Below are 24,214 nucleotides of genomic sequence, written 5' to 3'. Positions count from 1 at the left end.
GTCGTTTAGTATTGTCAGCGATGAACTGGACATCGGGCTGCGAATACTGCCTAGATTTTATGGTGACAGGGTGGCAATTCCGTGTTAAACTTGGGAACAGCGGGGGAGGTTCGATAGCCATCTCCACTAAGCCGCATACCGAGCTCGGCGCGGCGCCTACAGAGAGAGTATGAGCCCCGCTGAACTGCATTTCTAGACGTTGATGCCGATTCAAGAAGTCATGTCCGAGAAACACGTCATATCACAGATTCTGGAACACCATTAACTTCACATCTGAGCACGCAACATCATTGGCTACCAGCTTGACTACACAGAATCCTCGCGATCGCTGCCACAAAACCCCCGAAGCCATGCACACGTGTTGCGTCGCCTCGACAGTGGGCCATCTGTGTCGTTCGACGAGACGCTGGCTGATGTAGCTCCGGTCGCTTCCAGTATTGATCAGTGCTTTCACCGACTCGCCGTTGATTTCAACCGGAATCACAGCCCGCGCTAGGCCGCTCGGGGCTCTCCGTGAACCCAAAGATATGTGCGCTCCTGCGAGCGTCGTCCGTCGGGCTTTGGTTGACCGCTATGCAGGGCATAGCAAGTGGGGGTGGTGGCGATTTCCAGAAAATAAACATTTGGCAGTCGCCCCAGCAGGGGTCGCCATGGCCGCGGTGCTTGGCTCACTCTCCTCGTCGTCCGAGCCCTCTCTGCGGGAATTCCGGCTCGCGATAACCCGGGTGGGCGCTCGCTCGGTGGCAGAATCTGACTCTCCGTGATCATCAGTGTAGGCCGTAGCGTCAGCAGTTACGAATGGCCGGCCATACATTTCAGATCTGACTTAAGCCAACTGCAGTACCCGGGCTTGGTCTAAAGCCGTTTTGAAGGTCAGCGTTTTGTTCTCGGGGAGGCGCTGGCGGATCGCGGGAGACTGGAGCCTGGTTATGAAAGCATTGCATACTAGATCGTCAGTGCCCTCCAAGGCCATGCGATCCGGGACGGCACAGTCCTTGCCAAGCTGCCGCAAGACCTGTGCGTTTTGCTCTAGCGATTCCATAGATTCCTGCCTGCGCGTCACTAGAAGATGCCGAGCGTAAATCATGCTTTGAGGTTTAACATAAAGAGCTGTCAAGGTCTCCACTGCATCCGCATAGGTTGTGCAATGGGAGACGTATTCGTAGACGGTGTGAGACACGTTGCAGGACAGGACGTTCAGTCGCTGTGGGTCTGTAATATCCGGGACAAGTTCCGTATAGAGCCCCAAGGAATGGAGCCAGTGGGTCCACTGGCCGGCGGAATCCCTTGCATTAGGGTCGCCGCAAAAGCGCTCCAATTTGATGAGCTTTTCCATGATCCTTGAACGTCTCAGAATTGATTTCAATAAATTGTAATGAAAACGATTCAAGACCTTGCTCCAAGATAAGAGGCTCTATTGAGATCAATCTTCACATCCTACACACATAGACAAAAATCTCATTAGTCCTACAAAGCATATAGAAGCATATATAAAACGGGGTAAAGCTTTCTAACACCTCAGCCATCAATCAGTCTTGTCTTACCAAGATGAACCACATAACCCATTCAGTTTGTAGAAACCGCCTATCCGCACACACAAAGCGCTTGCACATAAATAGGCCAGCGAGAAGTCTCACGCCTCCGAAACCTCTTCTTCTTCTTCATTTATATTACAACCAACTTGCATTTTACACAGGTGTTGTGGGCTGAGGTGGTGGAGAGAGGTCCTGCCATGGCAAGGCTGCTTGACGGTGTGCAAGACCATAACGACAAAGGGTTTATGCAGCACGTGCACACCTTGGCAAGACGGTACCAGACCCTGCATCACTCTCTCGAGGTTTGTAGGCCGAGAAGTTTTGCCACTGTTTTAAGGGTGTGTGTGTGTGTGTGTGTGTGTGTGTGTGTGTGTGTGTGTGTGTGTGTGTGTGTGTGTGTGTGTGTGTGTGTGTGTGTGTGTGTGTGTGTGTGTGTGTGTGTGTGTGTGTGTGTGTGTGTGTGTGTGTGTGTGTGTGTTTTCAGTTCTCTAGATCGATGCAACTGTACCTGGCTGTTCATTCAATGATTGTTCTGCTCCAAATCCAGCGAAATAGAATGAATAATAAATGACATCTGTATTTACAGGCCCCATTAGTTATCAGTTTATCAATTATATTATAGTATGATAAGAAGTGATCATTCATGGGGCCAGTTTTCTTGTTATAGATGTAGAAAGGCTCTAAAAATACTTTATAACAAAAGTAATAAGCTGATAAATCTGGGTTGGCAGGATAGCTTTGAGCCTTAGATCTATACACACTTCCCTCTGAACCGTCTAGCCTGGGTTCAAATCTCGGCCAAGCTATAAACTGTCATCTCGTTGTTGGGGCAATAACTAATGGGGCCTGATGAAAGCCTTCCCCCAGGAGCTAATTGCAACTGGGTAACATGGAAGTGCCTTAATAGACTTAGGACTGGTGTTGGTCGTTCAAAGGTGTCACGAAACAAATGGTCGATATACAACCAGCCCGACAACTTGCGAATGTGGAACTGAGCCACAGGCCATGCAACATCTCCTGCAATGTCCATCGCTAGAGGAACCCTGCACTGTTGCAGATCTTGCCGAATTCAACAACAAGGCGCAAAAATGTGTCCAGTTTTGGCTGGGCCATGTATAGACTGTCCGTGGACACGATAAGAAGAAGAAGATCTCCTTTCGCAGACGGAGTGATTCATCAATTCGTGTGCCATTCCTTGGATGGATTTAAACTGGGTGGTCCCGTCTGCTGCAATTTGTGGACATTAGAGATCCCACAGCGAATTATCATCAGCATCCTGATTTATCATATTTGCGTTCCTGCATTCTCAACCATGCATTATCTGATTCCTGCATTCTCAACCAAGTGTCCTGCAGTTCATTCCTATATTGTGACAGATTTTGACCTGTGACCCATGTAAAATGGAAACACTCATCTTGAAAAACCTATAAATCAGAATTGATAAAAAAAATGCATCAAACCAAGTACAGTACAGTATTACCAAATATTGCTCAATGTATACAGTATTGCTGAGAGTGGCCACATACAACTTAGGTCTTGGTGTACTGGACTATGGCACCTTCATGCCAAATTGGCTCAGTCAAGGAATGGATGTGGACAGTGAAAATTGCTGTAAATAAGAAAGAAACAAAATCAATATGTCTCCCCTTCCTGCCGGAGGGGAGACATAAAGGTGGTCCCATGTTGACTGCATACGTCAGTAAAGACTACAAGACCCATAATGTCAGGAGACATTGTCGACAGTAATTTGTGGATGTTCTGTACAGTGTGAGCCATAAGCCTTCTTACTGCTGTTTTTTCTCTTCAATTAATTTTAAATATACTATAAGGATGTGTAATTGTGTATGTATAACTATTCTTATTCACAACATAAATGAACCTCGTGACCATAACAAAGCGTGTTGACTATCACATTCTATTCCAATGTCTGTTACGGAGAAGCGACTGTATAGTCGCTTCTCCGTAACAAAACAACGCAGGATGCTAATATGAAATACGGGCCACCTGCAGGAAGACCTCTCTGTGGCCAAAATGCTGAACATCGAGACTGTTATTCTGACACATCTCTATTTGGCCGTGTCTGCAGTTTTTTTGTCTTTATTTGTGTTTTCTGCACACACTGATCCACACGCATGGTGTGACGTTTCACAAAAACTCAGGACCAGAAGCAGGATAACGATGATATTCACCGCGTGTTCTTCCTCACTTTCTACCTTTCTCTTAGGATGCTTTGCCTTTCACGCAACGTGCTGCCCAGGACCACCGTCTGTTTGAACGAAGCGTCAATGCCTTTCAGCAGTGGCTGGTGAACAGCCGCCAGCGTCTCCAGTCACTGCTCAGTCCCAGCCAGAGTGTGAGGACGTTCGGAGCTTGGGAGCATGAGCTTGAGGTAAGAAGCCTCAAAAATCCAAGACACTTCAAAAACAGAGCTACCACTCGGTCCTAATTTTTCCGCCAACACATACCGACTCCAGTCCTTATCTTGAATAGTTTGCCATTGCATCATTAGTTTTTTTTTAATGGAATGTGCAGTCCCACCCGTGATGTTGATGATTCTGTCGGTAAAATTTTTCCTACCCCGCTGATCAATACAGACCGTGCGTGCTTTGCGGGGAGAAAAAGAACGACAGCTGCTTGGATTATGGACAAAGGGACAAGTGGTCGAAGATTCGTCCGATGCTGAGGGGGCAGCCAGGGTTCGGAGGTGGCTGCAAGACCTTCAGGCGGACTGGGACGCACACTGGGAGGTGTTTGCACTTTGCCAAAGGTAACATCTCCTATAGTCATTTTGGAGCAAATTCCCAGTGTAATTCAGAAGGCCATTGATAAATGACAGTGTAAGACCTTGTGAAGGGAAGCTCTAGTGGTATCTAATATTTATAAGTGCATACAGTCGTGGCCAAAAATATTGGCACCCTTGCACTTTTTTCAAATAACTCACAATTTTCTCTAAAAATAAGTTGAAATTGACAAAAGTATTTGGTCTCCACAATTCTTTATTTCACTGTTAATGTTACAGAACCTTTGTTTTTGATTCAGAACTTAATATACCCTTCTAAATCAGAAAATAAAAAGAAATGGCATTGACAAAATTATTGACACCTGAGATTTAATATTTGAGCCTGGTGTTGGCTTTTTTTTCTTCTTTTTTCTGTTTTGTATACAAGATCGAGGCTCGTGTAAGAGCTAAGGCTTAGCGGTCAGAGTGCCGGCTTGGGATCCTAGGATCTTGGGTTCGAATCTTGGTTGATCGCTGACTGACTGATGCTGATCGTTAAATGGCCTCTAAAGGTGGTTCCTTCCGAGACTTAATATTTGGTAGCACAGCCTTTGGACAAAATAACTGCAGTCAAGCACTTCCAATAGCCATGAATGAGCTTCCTTCACCTCTCTACTGGCAGTTTGGCCCACTCTTCTTGTGCAAACTGCTCCAGTTCTCCCAGATTTGAAGGCTGCCTTCTCCCAACTGCTATTTTCAGATCTCCCCACAGGTGTTCAGTGGGATTTAGATCTGGACTCATTGCTGGCCACTTCAGAACAGTCTAGCATTTTGTCTTGAACCATTCCTGGGTGCTTTTTAAAGTGTGTTTGGGGTCATTGTCCTGCTGCAAGAGCCATAACCTTCGACGGAGACCCAGCTTTCTGACACTAGGTTGAACAATGTGCTCCAAAATGCCTTGGTAATCTCCTGATTTCATGATGCCATCCACACATTCAAGGCACCTAGTGCCAGAGGCAGCACAGCAAACCTAAAACACCACTGAACCTCCTCCATGTTTGACTGTAGGGAAGGTGTTATTTTCTTTGAAGGCTTCATTTTGTTTTCTGTAAACATAGACATGATGTGCTTTACCAAAAAGATCTACTTTGGTCTCATCTGTCCACATGACATTCTGCCAGAAGGATTTTGGCTTTTTCAGGTGTGTTTTGGAAAACTCCTGTCGAGCTTTCTTATGTCTCTCTCTCAGCAGTGGGGTCCTCCTGGGTCTCCTACCATAGAACCATCTTTCATTGAGTTGGCGACGGATAGTGCGAGTTGAAACTGTCGTACCTTGTATCTGAAGGTCAGCTTGAATCTGTTTCGCAGTTGATCGAGGTTCTTTCTCCACCTTTCGAACAATCCTTCGCTGCAATCTTCAATCAGGTTTTCTCTTGCGGCCACATCTAGGGATGTTGGCTGCAGTTCCATGGGCCTTAAACTTCCTGATAACATTGCGTACGGTGGACACAGGAACATCAAGCTCTCTGGAGATGGACTTGTAGCCTTGAGATTGTCCATGCTTGGCTACAATCTTGTGTCTTACCCCCTCAGACAATTCTCTGGTTTTCTTTCTTTTCTACAAGCTCATTGTTCAAACACACAGTGACACACAGTGACACAAAACAGCAGAATGACTCCTTTTCTCTATTCAAACTGGTTGAATGAGTGATTTTTATATTGCAGGCACCTGCAACGCACCACAGGTGAGTTCAATTCCAAAGTAAAGCTGAATCACCTGTTTGAAATCTAATTATTTCTAACAACTTCTATAAGGTGCCAATAATATTGTCCGGGCCATTTTCGGATTTCTGTGTGGAATAAGCTAAGATTTAGTAATTTTTTCAGCTTTTTTGTTTTGTTCCACTGCAAACCAAAGAAATACTTTTGTGGATACCAAAAGATTTTTTAATTTCAACAATTTTCTGGAAAAATGGTGCATTCTTTGAAAAAAGTGCAAGGGTGCCAATAATTTTGGCCACGACTGTATGTTTATTCAAATGAATGTGTCTCCACGAAGCACTTATCCATTGTCTGGCTCCGACGTCTTTCATTTTTCTGCCAAGTTAATCAATCATATCGACTAAGAAAATTGAGGAAGGAGAGGGGTGGAGGGACCCAATAAAGTTGAACGAGTAATTTAACTTGGCCCGGGGGAACTCTGCAATATTTATGTCACTTCCTGATCCTTTATATACCATCTATATATTATTTATGCATAATGTTGGCATTTTGACCAAATCCTGTATGTTCAAGATGCATCGCTTTTCCATCCTACCCTCTTAATCCCATATCCTCCGAACCTTTCCTTGCCCCAATCTTTGCCCTTTTATCAATATTAATTTACCTCAATACCACATAACCACCCCATGGAGTTGGTAAATTTTAATGCCATTTATTTCACTGTTGTGGGTTTGATTCCCATGGCTGCTCAGTGGAGATTTCTACATCTTGCAACGGAGCGGCGACTTGTATGTGATTCGTTCTTACCTATGGAGCGGTTCATGACTTGTCGTGAGCACACCGATATACTCTGTGAAGTGTAAGGGCCTCCATCACCATCATTACGACCATCTCTGAATCTGTATTCTTTATGTGACCCCTTATGCCTTTTCATCACCTTCAAATTTCCATTCTGGTTGTAATGGTCACTCAACCTAAACATAATTCAACTTCAAGACAGAGTAGTTAATTTTGTCAGCACACGGAACATCCACCTGGGCGGGACAAACATTGCCTTCACAAAATGGGCCTAAACCACCTACCATGTCATACCAATACGGAATAATTTGTTTAACACCAACGTAAACCAGCCACAGTCGTGGAAGCATATTATGTTGGCCTGAATGAATCATAAACCAGTGATTGAAGAAGATTAGTGCGTGTGCAGGTCTGTGTTTGGTATTTATCATTTATGTGATGTTGGTACAATTGATTGGATTAAGTAAGGCCGTTTTTGTCTTGTACAAAGTCAAGGCTAATGAAGGGAAAATAACTGGATGAGAGAGTTCTGATTGACAGAGAAGGGAGCAAATGGATAGTCGATGAACATACAAATACTTACCTGCAAGAAAGGTGAAGATCATCAATGGAAATGTGAGATGACATGATATGGCGGTGAGCTGTAATGTTGAAGTAAGACATGAATGAGATGCAGGAAAGTGATTCCACAGGGGAAAGCAGATGGACAAAGGAATGCAGGAGAGCAAGAAGCCTGGATTTGAATGGTTGACAAGGAGGACAGGTGATGTGTGTAACTAATTTACCCTGGTAAGGCTCAAAAGAGGTAAACCAAGGAAGGAAGGACTTTGCCAGGTACAGAATATCCAGTTTGCTCCTAGATTTAGCAGCTTGGACATGAGGCCTTCCCTTTTGAATTGAATCACTCTTGCAGAGATCAATTATTGGATTGATTTTGATCGTTTTGATATTAGCAGCGACTGATGCAGCTACTGCCATGCTCTCACAAAATCTGCAAAATCTGCAAAAAGTCGAGAACTCTACCAAGCAAATAGAGAAGTCATGAATGAAAACCAGTGAGAGACTTCGGCCAGATACGTTACCGTTGAGCACACCAGCCTCTACAGGTAAGGTAGAGCAGTTAAGAACCAAAACGTTATGAGCTACATGCTGTTTGCACAAATGGAGGAAGTTGGCCAGACAGTAATGAAGACAGCCTAGAATATCACATTCATAGAGCCAGACTACGTTCAACATGGCATCTATCCATCTACAATACAGAAGGATTGACGAGGCCGAGCTCGGATTGCGCATGTGTGTTTACCCCAATTTTCCTGTGCAAAGCTATTTCCACACAAAGAATGTCACCGACACAATAAAAACTTTCAATTCTCTTAATCAAATTGGTATAAAAGATGAAATACGGCCACTTTCAGCGAGCTGAGCGAGTATCGTGGGTGGCGTGTGATGCACACTTCATGTGGAACAGAGAAGTCTTGGTGTAAATACATTACGTAAATGTTACACAACTAGTTTTCATTCATGTATTGTCCATGTATTTATGACTTTGCTTATTTCTGATCGGGCACCCAACTTTCTATCTTGATCTTTAAAAAACTAAAAAAATTCAGTGATTCTCCTCCGCATCATCTTGCTACGTCAGCATCCTTTTTACGCATGAAGACTAATTATTTAATACAATTGCCTGAGCGCTGACATTTGACAGTTTCTGATTTAAAACAAACAAATTCATCACATTCAACCGTACATTGTGCATTCATTTGAAGAGCAAATTTTTGCCAAGTTTATTTTGACGAGTTCTTTGTTACATAGTTGCATCATCTCTGTTCGCAATGATTACCGTCAGCTATGTCGTCGTCATTTATCAATTCGACCAGCATTTGCTCGTATCAATAAACAAGGCCCAAATACAAACGCTACAAAGAGTTTGTCTTCACCTGGATAAACGTGTGTTTTGCCCATAGGTTACTGTATGTGACGTTCTCATGTTACAATAGGATTTCATGGAATCTGTTACAATGACGGTCCACAATATCGCAGCAGCAGCTCTCCTGTATCACACCAACAATTAAAACAATCTCAGGTTCAATGTCTACACACCAATCAGACATCAAGAATTTCGTCTTGCAAAGGCGCGTCCACGTCAACATTGGTCTTGCCACAGCGTTAATAAACCTGAACTTCCATCACCATGCAAAGCAGACTGACTGATCTGTAGCCTTACGCATGAATCGACAGAAATATTATAATACACTCTTCTTCTCCTTTTTATGTTAATATAAGTCCCGTCGCTTTGCTGACGGAAATACCAATCTTTGCTGCGGTGGCTAATCTATGGGGGGGGGGGGGGGGGGGGGAGGATTCCTGCAGTTATTGTTAAAATAACTAAAATTATTGAATAACAAAAATAACAAAAAGTTATTTCAGGGATAACCAACATCACGTGTTGGCATTTGCAGTTTTTCAGCTCAGCTTTTAATTGCGAAATGGGCCCAGCCCGGCCGAGGTGGCCTCGACCGGCCTCGCCACCTAGCCTATAACCTTCCCGAGGCCCGTCCCGACATTTTTTGTTTCAGAGGTTTCCTCCTATCTTTCACCGTTCAGGAGATTAACGCGTGCAGACAAACAAACAAAAACTTTCTTTTATATATATATAATATACAGTAGATTATTTGAATGCTCTTATTGCTTACGTAATAAATAGATGGTATAGTGTTCTGACCGACAGTGCAATTCTAGCCTTTTATTGCATGCAGTGTTTATGGTTCATAGAGTACTTCTATGTAAATCACGACATTAGGAAATGATGGATAAATGAACATTGCATCTAGGATTTTAACTTGGTATCCCAGCATCATGAGCGTGTGCTCAGATGGGAATTGTAATCCACAATGTGTCTACATTTGGGAGTTATTACAAAAGTGAGGGTTAAGGCTTGCACACATTGACACCTCCAAATATGTTACACTTCATTAAAAAAAAATTGTGCTGCATTTTGTTAATGGAATGAAGAGCTTTGTTAACAGGAAACCCTATTTCTTCTTCCTTTGTACAGACACTGCTCTGGCCTTGGCAGGCATGGGGAAATGTCCCAGCGCATCACCACAAAGGTGAATTCCAGGTTGCTTGATATCAAACTCGATAGCAAAGAGGTAGGTCCTGTGACCAGAATGATTCAGTTACTCTCGTATAAATGAGGTAGAAACTTACAATAAGAAGATCAGACATATACGTGATAATATTGATGTGTCGTCCTTTCTGCAGCCATCATGGTGTCAGTTTATAGCTGGGCAGAGATTCTAACCCAGTCTAGCTTAGGGGAGAGTGTGCGAACGTGTAGGCTATCCTGTTAGCCGACTTGGATTAGAAACCAGACTGATGTAAAATTGTCCAGGGAATACATGCCAAGAGAACATTTAGATTTAGAGGATACCTTGAACACGTAGATAGTTTATGATTGATTGTGATTGTAAGTCAACTTTCAAAAGTGTCAAGGCAATCGCAACAAGACAAAGAATAGTTGTGGGCAGCATGGTCAGGATCGGTTGAGTGTTCACTAATCACAGGGTCTTGATTGTTATGTCTGTATTTTCTTTCAGGAAAGAATTCAAGCTGAAAGCCAGACATTGCTTGCTGCTGAACAAGGGAATGTTTTACTTCAGCGTAAGGTATAGCTTGTTGTTTTTATTGTGACAACTGCCATCTGCTTGGAAATCAGCCAACATCACCCCTCCCCGCCAAGACGCCCCCTCGCCCCTCCCCTCCTAGACTCCTGCCTCACCCCTCCCCTCCAAATCTCCCCCATATCCCATCCCTTTCAAATCCCTCCCCTTGTCCCTTCCCTCCCAAACTCCCCCCTCACCCCTCCCCTTCAAATCTCCCCACCCTCATTGCTTCTCAATTTCCCCCCGCTCACTCCCCCTCCTCAAAGCGTCCTCCCCGCTTCTTCCCCCTTCAAACTCTCACCTCCATCTCCCCCAACCTTCTGCCTCGCTCTTCCCCCTCCTCAAATAACACCTCATTGTGGCTCACCCAATCACCATCAAACCTTTTGTCCGCCCCATCCTTCCCTTTCTCCGAGCTATTCTGAAATCTCTGACACACCTTCAACAGCTCTCCCTACCTCTTCCACCTCTTCCACATCTTACCCTACCCCTCCTCCCCCCTGTTCTGTATCTGATGCTCCCCCTTCCTCTTCATTAACGGTATGGACCTCAAACATCCGGGGCCTTCGTTCAAACTTAACTGATCTCTCCATACAGGTTGCTTCTGTCAAACCAGACGTGATCTGCTTAACAGAAACTTTCCTCCTTTATGATGTCTCTGATTCCATAGTATCTCTCCCGGGCTACTCCCTCCTCCGGTATGATAGACCTGAGCCTCGTCCTGGAGGCGGGGTTGCTATCTTTATCAAAAACTCTCTTCCTCACTCGCCCTGCACTGCACTCTCTCCACCTCACCCCCAGGAATACCTCTGGCTACGGCTTCCCCTTCGCTCCCACCTCTTGTTCATATGTGTGTTGTACCGTCCACCAAACAGTGATGACTCCATCTACATCTCGCTGTCTGATGATATGGACCAACTTCTATCTACTCATCCCAACTCTCTCTTCCTCATATGTGGTGATTTCAACTGTCATCATGCCAGTTGGCTGGGTGTGGGTACCTCTCTCACCAGCCATGGCTCCTCAGCAAAGGACTTCTGCGACTCACTGGGACTGACACAATCTGTCAATTTCCCGACCCGGATCTCAGTCAACGGAACATCTTCTCTTCTGGACTTGGTTATGACTAACTTCCCTGAAAATGTCTGCTGCTCTTCTTCTGCTCCGATCGGATCATCTGATCATGTCCTTGTTAAAGTGGACATCTCTCTGACCATCCTCAGGGAGCCTGCTCAGCGTCGACGAGTCTGGCATTTCACTCAGGCCAACTGGCACGGTCTTCAAGCAGCCATCAATCATCTGGACTGGTCTCCCATCTCTACCACCTCTGACATCAACTCATCCTGGGAATTCTTCCAAAGTAAATTGCTCTCTCTCATGCACAGATTTATCCCATCTCGTCTTCAGTTGTCATACCCTTCCTCCCGTCCATGGTACACGGAATCTTGTGGTGAGGCTGTTGCCCAGAAACAACTTGCCTTCGTCTCCTGGAAAGCAAATCCAACGGAAGGAAATCTCATTTCCTTTCACAAAGCCCGAAACAAGTGTGTGTCCACCCTCAGGAGAGCCAGGAAACAATATCTCTCCGTTCTCAAGACCGAACTCTCTTATCTGTCTCCCTCTTCCAAATCCTGGTGGCGTCTGGTCAAATCCGTTTCTGGTGTTTGTTCCCCCTCCATCCCCTCCCTTACCTCAAACGGCTACACAGCTGACTCCGCACGTGAAAAAGCTGAATGCCTCAACTCTGTGTTTGCCTCTAAATCTTGTGTCCCAAACCCATCCCTCTCTGTACCCACCATACCCAGTCGTACCCTGCTGCTCCTGGACTCCGTGTCCTTTCCTCCTGACAAGGTGGAAAAGTTTCTGTCAACCCTCGACTCTGATTCTGCAACTGGACCCGACGGCATCAGCCCACGGGTCCTAAAATCCTGCTCTGCTGCTCTATCTCACCCTCTCTCTGTTCTCTTCACCCTCTCTTTTGCTCAAGGTCAACTGCCATCTGCTTGGAAATCAGCCAACATCACCGCTTTGCACAAAAAAGGTGCAAAAACAGATCCTAGCAACTACAGACCAATCAGCCTTCTCCCAATTATCAGCAAAGTCATGGAATCCATCATTGCTTCTGATATGAAATCTTTCCTCTTCTCCAATGGCTTGATCTCTGATCATCAATTTGGTTTCAGACCAGGTCACTCTACTCTGGACATGCTGCTTCTGCTGTCTCAACAATGGATGGAGGTCCTCAATGCCAAACAGGAAATTAGAGCTGTCTCCCTCGACATATCACGTGCCTTCGACACGGTCTGGCACCCCGCTCTGCTCACCAAACTCTCCTCCTTTGGTATCCATGGAAATCTCCACGCATGGCTGGCGGACTTCCTCTCTAGTCGTCGTCAACGTGTGGCCCTGAATGGGTTTCTCTCATCTCCTCTTCCTGTTCAGGCTGGAGTTCCCCAAGGCAGTGTTCTGGGCCCCGTGCTTTTTCTGGTCTTCATCAATGATCTCTCTGACTCTCTCGAAAATCCTCTCTATCTCTTTGCTGATGACTCCACTCTCTGCCGCTCCATTCCTCTTCCCTCAGATCGGCAGTCTGCTGCCTCCTCACTCTCTGAAGACCTGGACAAAATCACAGACTGGTCAAACAAGTGGAACATGTCTTTCAATCCTGACAAATCTCACACTCTTACTATGTCTCTCCGAAAAGATCGACTGGACAACCCTCCCATCTACTTTCTCAACAATCCTCTCCAAGAAGTTCTGTCGCTCAAGATTTTGGGTCTCACTATCTGCCATGATCTTTCTTGGGAAAACCACATTTCCAAGCTGGCCTCCAAAGCCAGTCGCCGACTGGGCATCCTCCGTCGTGCGAAGTCCTTCCTCGGCACACCTGAGCTCCTCACCACATACAAGGCTTTCATCCGCAGCTCAATGGAATACTGTTCTCCCCTATGGGCCGGTGCTCCTGCCTCACACCTAGCTCGGCTTCACGCTGTTGAAACCAAAGCTTTCAGAATTATTGGAATCTCCCGCGATGAAGCTATCTCTGAGGGCCTTTCACTCACTCACCGCAGGCAGGTAGGTGGTCTTTCTGTCTTCTACCGACTCCTCTCCGGCCTTGCACCCCCAGCTCTCTCTGTGCTCTGTCCCCCAAATATTCCTACAGGTCGCACAAGATCTGCCAGCAACCCTCTGATGGTTAAACTGCCGAAATCTCGGCTCTCCGCTCACCTTCACTCTTTCATTCCTCTTTTCTCCCGCCTCTGGAACAAACTCCCTCACTCCCTTCAATCCCACTCCTCCCTCCAGGTCTTTAAAACAGCTGTTCACCACCATCTCTTATCTTCCCCCATCCAAAACCTTGATCTTTTCTACCCCCGCTAATTCACCCCAGATCCACCTTGTTTGAAATTCCAACTTCTTTCCTGGAAGTCCTGGCAGTGTCCATATGTTTTATACCTCTCCCACTGCCCCCTTCCCACGCCCCCCCCCCCCAAAGCCCTCGCCCTCTCTCAGATCTCTCGATGTCTCCATGTCTCTCGGTCCCTGCTCTCAAATGTTGTGTTTGTGTCCTTCCCCCTCTCTCCCCATCTTGTCTACCGCTCCCTATGTTATATGTTTTATGTGTCGGTTTGTCTTTCTGTGTGATTAATGTTCGCTCTTTCACGAGCCTCGATATTGTATACAAAAAAAAAAAAAAAAAAAAAAAAAAAAAAAAAAAAAAAAAAAAAAAAAAAAAAAAAAAAAAAAAAAAAAAAATAAAAAAAAAAAAAAAAAAAAAAAAAAAAAAAAAATTGTTGCTTTTCTTGGTTCAGTGATGTATGGAGATCACTCAAGTCTCAAGTTGTTGATAAGATGTCAGTGATTCATGTTTTGACCCGACACGCCTTGTCTGTCTTTCACAAAATTTGTTTGTTGTGATTTATTTAGCATTTTCTACACTTTCTCTGTCTTCCAGCAATACCGCCTTTTTTTAAAGAGCACTCCATTGATTTTGTGGAGAATCTATTTTTGATGAAATTTTTTTGAATGGTAACAAGTCGAATTTGGACCCCGATATTCATAGTTCCGCTATTCGTGGGTTCCGCTTCGTGGGTTCCGCTTCGTGGGTTCCGCTTCGTGGGTTCCGCTATTCGTGGGTTCCGCTATTCGTGGGTTTCGCTATTCGTGGGTTCCGCTATTCGTGGGTTCCGCTATTCGTGGGTTCTGCCTATTCACGGTTGATAAATTGCGATCTGCTTCTCTATCCGCGGCTCTATGTCCCATGTATTCGCATTTTTTCTCAGGCGCAAGTTGTTTTTTTTCACCAGCCATGAGCATGACACATTTATAAAACCCGTCTTTCACCAGCCATGCACAAAGCAACTGGACATATGCAAAAAAAAACATATACGAGCAGCGGGCATGACCTGCTTCTACATTCGTGGCACTGTGCTTTGCATTTTCATGGCTTATATACCACATATGGTAAACATTGCTTCATGGGATATCCCACAATTCACACTGTGAATAGCTTCGTAGGATATTCCACCAGCTGCATCCCCGCGAGTTACTGTACATGATGAAAACACTCCACAGTATCTATTAGTGCAATCACCTGTCTCCCTTTTCCCCATTGAAACAATGGCACGGCATTCATTCGCGGATTTTCATCAACATTCGTGGATTATCGATTTATCGATGACATTCGTGGGATTTGCCTCGACATTTGCGGATTTTGCCTCACCATTTGTGGATTTTTGCGAATCGGGAATCAATCCCCTCTTTTTCCATTGAAACATTACCCCCCCCCCCCTCCCCCATCCCCCTCCCCCCCCATTCACGGTTTTGCAAATCGTGCCAATTTGCAGGAACGTATCCCCTGCGAACAGCGGGGTCCGACTAACTTTATAATACTGGGAGGTGGGAAGGGAGTTGGGAGAGAGGGGGATACCCGGCGCTATCCAGCCAGGTGAGCTTTTCCTGGTTGGCGTTTCAGTACATGTTGGACATTGAACAACTCAGGAGTTATTGGCCTCATGCTGGATACCTGTTGCCTGCAGATGAACGGCAGCACTGCCCGATTCCACATCCAGATATTGGTTCACGGGTTATCAAACAGAGTGACCACTATATTCGTCATGGGTGTGTGTCTGTCTGTGTGTCTATCTGTCCGCAGCATAGCTACCCAATGATATCATCCGATCTTGATGAAACTTGGGTGGGAGGTTAATACCATGATCTAGTTGTGTCCTGCCCAGAGTGGGCTTATTGCGCCCATTGTGGGCGCAGCGACGCCCGAAAAAGATGTATTTTTAGGGGGTAATCGAGTTCAAGCTACATCTTCTTCGAGGGGTTTGGTGGAATCTGACAGGGGTTTCGATATTTGGTTCGGCCAATGTCACGTGTCTAGCCCCACGGAGCTCGATTTTTCATTTTCGCCCCAAGGTCAAGGTCACGAAATTGAGAAAAGTCGATTTTTGATGGTTTTATTACATTCGCTTCCTGATAGGGTGAAATGTCGTACATGATCTTATATTATCACATACATCATGAAATACAAGTTTTGCAACAAATTTCAGAATCTTCGACCTTTGACCTTTGAAGGTCACAAAGGTCAAATTTTCAAAGTTGTCGGAATCGAACTGAATTTTCGGTATTGTGTAGCTAGCTAACCTCATAACTGATTATACATTATTTTGTATCTCATTTCAAGGTCAGTAACCTTCGTTTTGACATTTCCAGGCCAGCACCACACACAATTACGTACAGCTGGCTCTTAAAGGCCTGCGCACGCAGCGCATTGGGGCCCTTTGTAAATAGGCATGTACACCGCATGTCGGGGGCCGACACCTGCCATGTGGGCCCCCAACCCCCATTCCGGGCCTGTTTCGGTTATAGTCCGTCCTTTGTCATTGAATACCGCTCGCTCGTGAACCATCGTCGTCTCCTGACTTGTGCACTTTATAGCGGCCTTTGGTGGCCTCAAAACAGCATTCAAGGCCAATGTGCGGTAGCTTAAAACCTTGCACATATACTGAAGTACCTACACCCAAAATTTGAGATACTGAGGTGCTACAGTTTGGCCGTGAAAGAGCAACAAACAAACACACAAACACTTGAAATGATTTATAATATTGTTGTAGTCATCGGATTTGTTCCAATTGCCTGGTCCAAATTCTGCTGAACCGCATGAAAACGGTTGGGCCTGCCAACCGATTTGGGTGCTCCAAACAGATTCCTGGGCCTGTTTGCCATGTTACCATGCTCAGGTGGAACGCCCGAGCCAGTCGGTAGACACGCTGGTAGGTTCCCTTGTGCCCAGTTACCAAAATTAGCCTTGATTGTGATGTGTGTATTTGCTTTCAGGAAAGAATTCAAGCTGAAAGCCAGACATTGCTTGCTGCTGAACAAGGGAATGTTTTACGTCAGCGTAAGGTATAGCTTGTTTTTATTGTTGCTTTTCTTGATTCAGGGAAATATATAAACCACGCAAATCTCAAGTTGTTGATAAGATGTCATTGATTAAGCTATTATGGTGATAGACCTTACACACCTTTTCTATGTCTTTACACCTTGTTTATAGTCATTTCTTAACAGGATCTAAGGCTCATAGTGGAACTGCCACACACATAAAGACGAATACAGGTGATGTAACACAAGAATGTTAGACAAGACAAACAGGGCCACTGAGCTTGGGGACAGTGCCGTCACTTCCTGTGGCATTGTGGGTAACAGCGACGTCGAAATAACGGCAAAAGACCCTTTCTCACAGCACTCTGTAGAACATTTCCGAAGGAGGAATTTCCTCCTCCCCATGGATGCCAACCTATGATTGTTTGGCCTGCCCTTAACCGTTTAAATGATGAACGTTAAGCAAGGATGCAACCCGTACCGTTTTTAAAGTCTTTGGTATGACTCAGCCTGGATTTGAACGCCGCCGGCCTCCCAGACTCGGAGCGGAAGCTCCAACCATTACACCACCGAATGTAGTTTTATTTAACATATGGGATTTTAAAAAGCATTTTCTACACTTGCTCTGTCTTACAACCTCTTTGTGAGATCACTCCATTTTGTGGAGAAGCTATTTTAAAGAAAATGTTTTAAAATGTTAATAAGTGGAATTTAGCTCATAAAATGCTTGGGAAAAAATATAAAATATTAATCTTCCACAAAGAAAATTTCATAGCATTCATACCATTGGAATATAATAAAGAGTGTAGAATAAAGTGCAACTTTAACATATTTAACATATTTTAATATTCACTGCAACAATAATATCAAATAATCCTTGGTCCTTTTGTACTCTAATGGTCAAATCTTGTGATCATCAGACTGCCCTCTGTTTGAGTTTACTGAGGCTTTTTGTGACTTTTGTGTTCTGCCTGCAGCCAGAAGTATCAATTGTTGAGCCGACAAACGACAGTAAACAAAACAGGTATGCAATCGTCTGCAGTTTGAGAGTTTGCTTCAAACAGTTTAGCACAAGTAGTCTAGCACAGGGTGTAGATACAAAAGATTATTTAGAGTTTACACTCTTTGTGAGACTGCCCAGAATTATTTCTTACCTCTCTTTGAGATAGTGCTTTCAAGAGTATTCACACCCCTTGACTTTTTCACATTGTGTTGTGTTACAGCCTGAATTTAAAATGGATTAAATTGAGAATTTTTGTCACTGACGCGTGATACGCTATAATGTCAAAGTGGAATTTTTTTTTACAAAATAATTACAAATGAAATACAGAAATATCTAATTTACATCAGTATTCAGCCCCTTCGTAGAAGCGCCTTTGGCAGTGATTACAGCTTCGTGTCTTCTTGGGTATGTCTGTATCAGCTTTGCACATCTGGATTTGGGGAGTTTCTCCCATTCCTCCTTGCAGATTTGCTCAAGCTCTGTCAAGTTGGATGGGGAGCATCGGTGAACAGCAATCTTCAAGTCTTTCCACAGATTCTCAATGGGATTCAAGTCTGGGCTTTGGCTGGGCCACTCAAGGAGTTTCACGTTCTTGTTCTGAAGCCATTCCAGTGATGTTTTGGCTGTGTGCTTGGGGTCATTGTTCTGTTGGAATGTAAATCTTCGCTGCAGTCAAAGGTCTTTTGCACTATGAAGAAGGTATTCCTCAAGGATTTGCCTGTATTTGGCTCTCTCTATTCATTGTTCCCCTCTGTCCTACAAGTCTCCGAGTCCCTGCCTGCTGAAAACCATGCTTGAGGAGAGGGATGGTGTTAGATGGGTGATGCGTTATGCTCGTTTCTGCCAGATGTAGCGCATTGCATTCAGGCCAAATAAATCTTCAGATGACAGAATCTTTTTCCTCGTGCTTTGGGTCTTTCACGTGTCTTTTTGTAAACTCCAGGCATGCTGTCATGTGCCATTTTCTCAAGAGTGGCTTCCATTCGGCCACTCCCCCATAAAGCCTAGATTTGTGAAGTCCTACACAGACAGTTGTCCTTCCGGCAGGTTCTCCCATCACAGCCACAGAACTCTGTAGTTCTGTCAGTGGTCATTGGCTTATTTGTCCCTCCTTACCCGGTTGCTCAGTTTGGTCGGACGGCCAGCTCTAGAAAGAGTCTGGGTAGTTTCATATTCTTTCCATTTCCTAATGATGGGGCTCATTGTGCTCTTGAGAACTTTTAACACTCCAGAAATTGTTTTATAATCTTCCCCCTGATCTAGATCTCCTCTAGTATCTTGTAGTTCTATGGACAGTTGCTTGTCCTTCATGGTAGAGTTTTGCTTTGACATGCACTGTCAACTGTGGGACCTTGTATATAAAGGTGTGTTCTTGTATATAAAGGTGTCCAATCAATTGAATTGGCTCATGTGGACTCCAATCAAGTTGGAGACATCTCAATGATGTGATCAAAGGAAATTGGATGCACCTGAGCTGAATTTGGAGTTTCATAGCAAAGGTGTTGAATACTTATTGACTAAGACATTTAAGCTTTTCATTTTGAATTATTTTGTAATAAATTCTAAAAAAAAAAATTCAATTTGACATTTGTGGGTATAATGCTTAGATCAGTGAAAAAAAAAAAAATCTCAATTCAAACCATTTAAAATTCAGGCTGTAACAACAAAATGTGAAAAGGTCAAGGGGTGTGAATACTTTGACTGCACTGTAGATTCCTTGTACGACTCTGTGTCATATTCCTGGTGATAGAATATTTATCCTACATCCCTTGTCATCTGGCAGGTGCTGTGCCTACTGTTGCCGTGTTCTTCGAGCAGCTATTCCCTTCTTATTCCTCCTGCTGCTGCTTCTCTGCCTCATGTTGCTGTACTGGATTCCAGGCACTGGGAATTCGCACACCTGCTCACTCGCCAACAACTTTGCTCGCTCTTTCCAGCTCATGCTTACATACACCAACGGCCCACCACCTACATAAATTAGATGTGAGCTTTGATATCGTTGACCAGTTTTGCTCAATAATTTCATTTTAATTTTGTTAGAGGTAGCACATGATTGAGTCAAAGGCTAATCTGAATCATGTGTTTTTGTACCATAACTAGCTTTTCATTGCCTTGATATTCATCGTAACCCCCTAGTCTCATCACCGGCTTTGATTTCTAATTTGTAGCTCCCAATTCTGCATGATATGCCAAGTTAAAATTTGGACTCCATTTCTAGTCCCATAATTATCATTCCTATTCATAACCTAATACTTACTTCCATCCCTATCTGAGCCTAACCTGAGCCTTTTTATAGAGTTAGTTATACCTGTCCTTGCACTTTTTAAAAACTTTGTTTGTGTCATACACATGCACTTTTTTATTGATACACCCCATATGCAGTGGTTGCTGCTTTTGTACAATGGATGAATTCAACAGGACGTTGTTTGAGGTACGCTAACTGCAGTGGGTGGCAAGGAAAAACTGACGTTTCGGGCATGAGTCCTTCATCGGAGGGGTTAACACCCGAAACGTGAGCTTCTCTTTGATTCGATCTCACGGTGCTTAGCATACGTCAATAAACGTCCTGTTGATTCATTCCATTGTTCGACCTGTCTGCTTGACAGATCGACGCTTGCCTTCAGCAGCAAGACTCGTTCTTCATTCTGCATTTACTACTTTAGTTTGGAAAATGATCAAATAGTAATTCAGTCCAGAAAATCCCCCCCTTACTCTGACTGTTTCTGTCCCAGATAAGTTAGTCATTGAAACCTGAAAGCTTGCATCTTCTGGAATTCGATTTCCCTAATATCAGCAAGTGCAGGTGTTCATTTACTGATATATCTAATCATATCCTCTTCCCTGTCAAATAGGTTACATGTAATGCCTCTTATTTGATCGTCGTCATCATGCAGTTTTGTTAAGTTTTATTCTGGAAGGTGTTATGTATATGAAGAGTGAGATACGTTGTGGCATGCTTTCTATCAAGGCATGTTCTATTTTCCATTGTTTATTGTCTATCTTTAAAAAAAAAAAAAAGTTGATGTATCACCGTTATTTATTCCTAACATTTTTAGAATGTTAAGGTTATAACTGGAGTTTGTTGGCTTTATGTCTGAGGAATGAAACTGGATTGGTATTTTGTTGGACATGTTAAAGTGTTTCGTCATGTACGTCAGTCGTCCACAGTTACATTTGGTTTTTCATTCTTTTTTGTTACCTATTGTGAAACTTTTGCATTTGAATCCACAATTTTATGAATAGTTTTACATATTACCATTTTTGGCAGTAAATTTGCATCTGTGTCTGACGAAGAAGAGCACAGTTCAACGCGACCATGTGTAAACAGAGCCAGGTTATTCGAAGTTCATATTCAGGGATTCTTTTAGAGCACTGATCTGTGTGTCGGAAGTTGACGACCCTCTTTACAAGGTTGGATATGTCTGAGCCTTTTTTTAATGGATATCCTTTGGTTTGTTGTGGCTTAACCTTTACAGTCAAGACAAAAAATATATAATGTACTTTAACCTGCAGTGAACTTTTGTATGAGTTTACGCTTTGGTTTTCATAAGTTAAGAGAAACAAAGCGATGTAAGAAGGGTGAACGCAAGACCATTTTAGCTTGCTTCTTGGCGGACCTACACCGACCGGACACTCGCATTCTGCTGACTTGGTAATGCATGGATATCTGGAACCAGAAGCAGGGCATCCTGTCTTGATGTAATTTGTGCCTTGAGAATGGCCTTGCTTTATTACACGTTTGGTCATGGAATCAAGAGCCCCTCTTCACTTCAGGGTGACTGACTTCCTGTCCCATCACAAGCAGTTTGTTATTCTTGATGGTTTCCTTTCAGCAAGCTTACATGATAAGCTGGTGAAGTATTTTTCGTCTGAGCCATCGTTTCCATTTTGAACAGGGCAACACAGTACCCTGTTCAAAATGGAATGTTAAGCTGGAAAATGTAAAATTTTAAAGAGCTGTAAAACAGAATGTGACATTCAGCATAACTAAGTCTTTGGCAATCTGCCCTTTCTAAACGTCAAAACGTTTTTTTTCTTCATAGAATTGTATAGAGCTTTTCGACATGCATTTCCACACTTCCATGAGCACAGACATTTGTATCAACAAAACTCAACACGATTCCAAAACTGGGTTAAAAATGTATAAAACCGCTCTGGAATGTTTTCTTGGCAAATCCTGTGGTTTGACTTTGTAAGCATCCTTAACCAAGAGCTTGTTGTTGTGCAAGGTGTTTCAAAACTCTTGGTCCTATTTGGATGGTCTGTATTGAACATTATGAATTGTAATTATTTATTTTTCACGTTATGTTCTAGGAAGTTGGAAAATAGTCCCCACCAAGTTTCATTAGTCTGGAGTAAATATGTCATGCACAGAAAATAAAACGGTAGAACGGTACCTTGAGACAAAGTCTGTGATCAAGACCCAGTGGCGTTATCACAAAGATTTCAAAGTGAGAGACCCACCAAGCAAGAACTGTATTCTTCACAATGTCAAGAAGTTCCAGGAAGGCACTGCTCGCAATATTAAGAAATCAGGGGGAAAGAAGACTGGGCATTCAGAAGAGAACGTTGATGCTGTGAGACAATCTATCACCTAAAGTCCAAGGAGATCCTCTCGCCGGCACTCACAACAGCTTTATCTTTCATACACTAGTGTCTTTCGGACCTTACAATGAGACTTTAACCATACAATGTGCAGAAGAAACACTTGCTAAGGCAGAGAAGTTCAGCGAGAGGGTAATCTCCTTCAAGACAGAGCATATGTGTTCTCTCCATTCCCCAGACCTCAACACGCTGGACAGTGTTTACGACGAACACCCTAGCAACATCCAGGAACTCAAGACCTATTGAGGAGTGTGCAAGATCTATCGATCTCACCTAGCTCTGACATGCAAGAGGGTGACACAGAACTTCACTGTCAGTGAATGTTTGCCTGGCATGCCATGGAACTCGCATCAAACATGCCATTCATGCCATTGGAAATCAAAGTTCCAAACCCCCCCCCCCCCCCCCCCAACAAATCTCCTAAATCTCTACTTTACGATTGTTAATTTTTAATCTTGTCTGCCTTTTTCAAAATAAAGCATCGAAATAGTATCGACTTCTCACAAACCCTGCCTCAAAGTACATTTTACTAGGATTCCAACCTGTTTTGATTGATGGGATGTAACGTTATGAGTATCACTCCTGATGTACACACATTATAGGGGCACTGCACATATGTTACTTACCATTCCAGTCTTATTACCAATTCCTCTTCCTTTACTATTTGAAATTCCCATTATTCTGCATTCCTCACTCTACACAGCAGTTGACTTGTTGGACCTCCACTTCCTTGTCCACAAAGTACAAATTATACCACTTTGTCTCCTTCGCCAAATTTCACGACTCTTGGAACATGGCTTGCTTTTCTCTCGAGGATTTTGAGGATTTAAGTATTTTCAAGTGCCAGATTTTAAAACACCGTACGAAATATGTACACTGCATGAAGGTTGTGATATTATTTGGTGACAATATTCGACAGACATTTTGTCCAATGCACTTAAGAGCAAAAGAGGAAGCTTTTACGTCCCTCACATGGCTATTTATATAGACTTTCTAGATGGTATACAGTATTTTAACTTTTTGGTAAAAAAAAAAAAGTAGTTTTTTTTTTTTTTTTTAATACCTCCAGCAATTATTATATTTGGAATATTTATATACTTTACAGTGAATTGTTTATTTACAGACTTCAGTATTGTACTTATAAATTTGGCTCTTTTAAGATCTCGTGATTTGTATCCGTTGTATTGTGCGTAAAACGCAATAAATGTCTTTCTGAAAGACAAACGTGTGAAAATCTCATTCGTTTTAATTATTTTAAATCTGTAGGTCATGTGACAGACAATGGCCAAAGAAATGGAATGTTTTGCAGAAGATTACCATTGCAACAATTTATATGTTCAGCTGCGTGCACCAAACTTCATTTTGCTTTAAGCATGGAAGATTGTGCAGTTTATCAACTTGATTTGTGCAGACCTTGATTATTAGCTTAATTTATTACCTCTGCCACCAAAGGTGGATGGAGGTTGTTTTCACCCCTGTCTATGTGAACAAGATATCTCAAAGCTGTGGACGGATTTGGACGAAACTTGGTGGAGAGGTTGTGTGTGTGTGTGTGTGTGTGTGTGTGTGTGTGTGTGTGTGTGTGTGTGTGTGTGTGTGTGTGTGTCAAGGACTAATCGATTCGATTTGGTGAAGATCTGAATATGGATTCAAGTACGAGAATCATTTAATTCTTGTGATTCTTCACAATTGAGAGATTGGGTGACCAGCGATACATAGCACAATATTTCAAAAAGTTATGGACGAGTTATGAGTAAACTTGGGGGATGAGTTTGTG

At 43.5% G+C, this 24,214-nt stretch overlaps 1 protein-coding gene across 6 annotated transcripts in view; it reads left to right on the top strand.

Moving 5' to 3' along the window:
* LOC137436831 (nesprin-3) overlaps positions 1 to 22,745 on the top strand; it is a 97,312-nt gene extending 74,567 nt beyond the window's left edge. For 3 of the 6 annotated variants that reach the window (XM_068130983.2, XM_078787164.1, XM_078787161.1), the window contains 8 exons: positions 1,697 to 1,837; positions 3,760 to 3,924; positions 4,130 to 4,302; positions 9,830 to 9,926; positions 10,374 to 10,442; positions 16,785 to 16,853; positions 17,807 to 17,853; positions 19,616 to 20,836. In XM_068130983.2, the coding sequence (XP_067987084.2) occupies positions 1,697 to 1,837; positions 3,760 to 3,924; positions 4,130 to 4,302; positions 9,830 to 9,926; positions 10,374 to 10,442; positions 16,785 to 16,853; positions 17,807 to 17,853; positions 19,616 to 19,808 (954 nt within the window). In that variant the 3' untranslated portion in view covers positions 19,809 to 20,836. Of the gene's footprint in view, positions 1 to 1,696; positions 1,838 to 3,759; positions 3,925 to 4,129; positions 4,303 to 9,829; positions 9,927 to 10,373; positions 10,443 to 16,784; positions 16,854 to 17,806; positions 17,854 to 19,615; positions 20,837 to 22,615 lie in introns of those variants that run through there. The other 3 variants (XM_068130984.2, XM_078787163.1, XM_078787162.1) reach the window with 2 other exon arrangements.
* Positions 22,746 to 24,214: the final 1,469 nt, after the last annotated feature.

The sequence above is a fragment of the Myxine glutinosa genome, chromosome 11 (genome assembly GCF_964187855.1).
Source record: "Myxine glutinosa chromosome 11, kmMyxGlut1.1, whole genome shotgun sequence".
Taxonomy (NCBI): domain Eukaryota; kingdom Metazoa; phylum Chordata; class Myxini; order Myxiniformes; family Myxinidae; genus Myxine; species Myxine glutinosa.
Note: the sequence above shows the minus strand (reverse complement) of the source record. Positions and strands in the feature narration are given on the sequence as shown.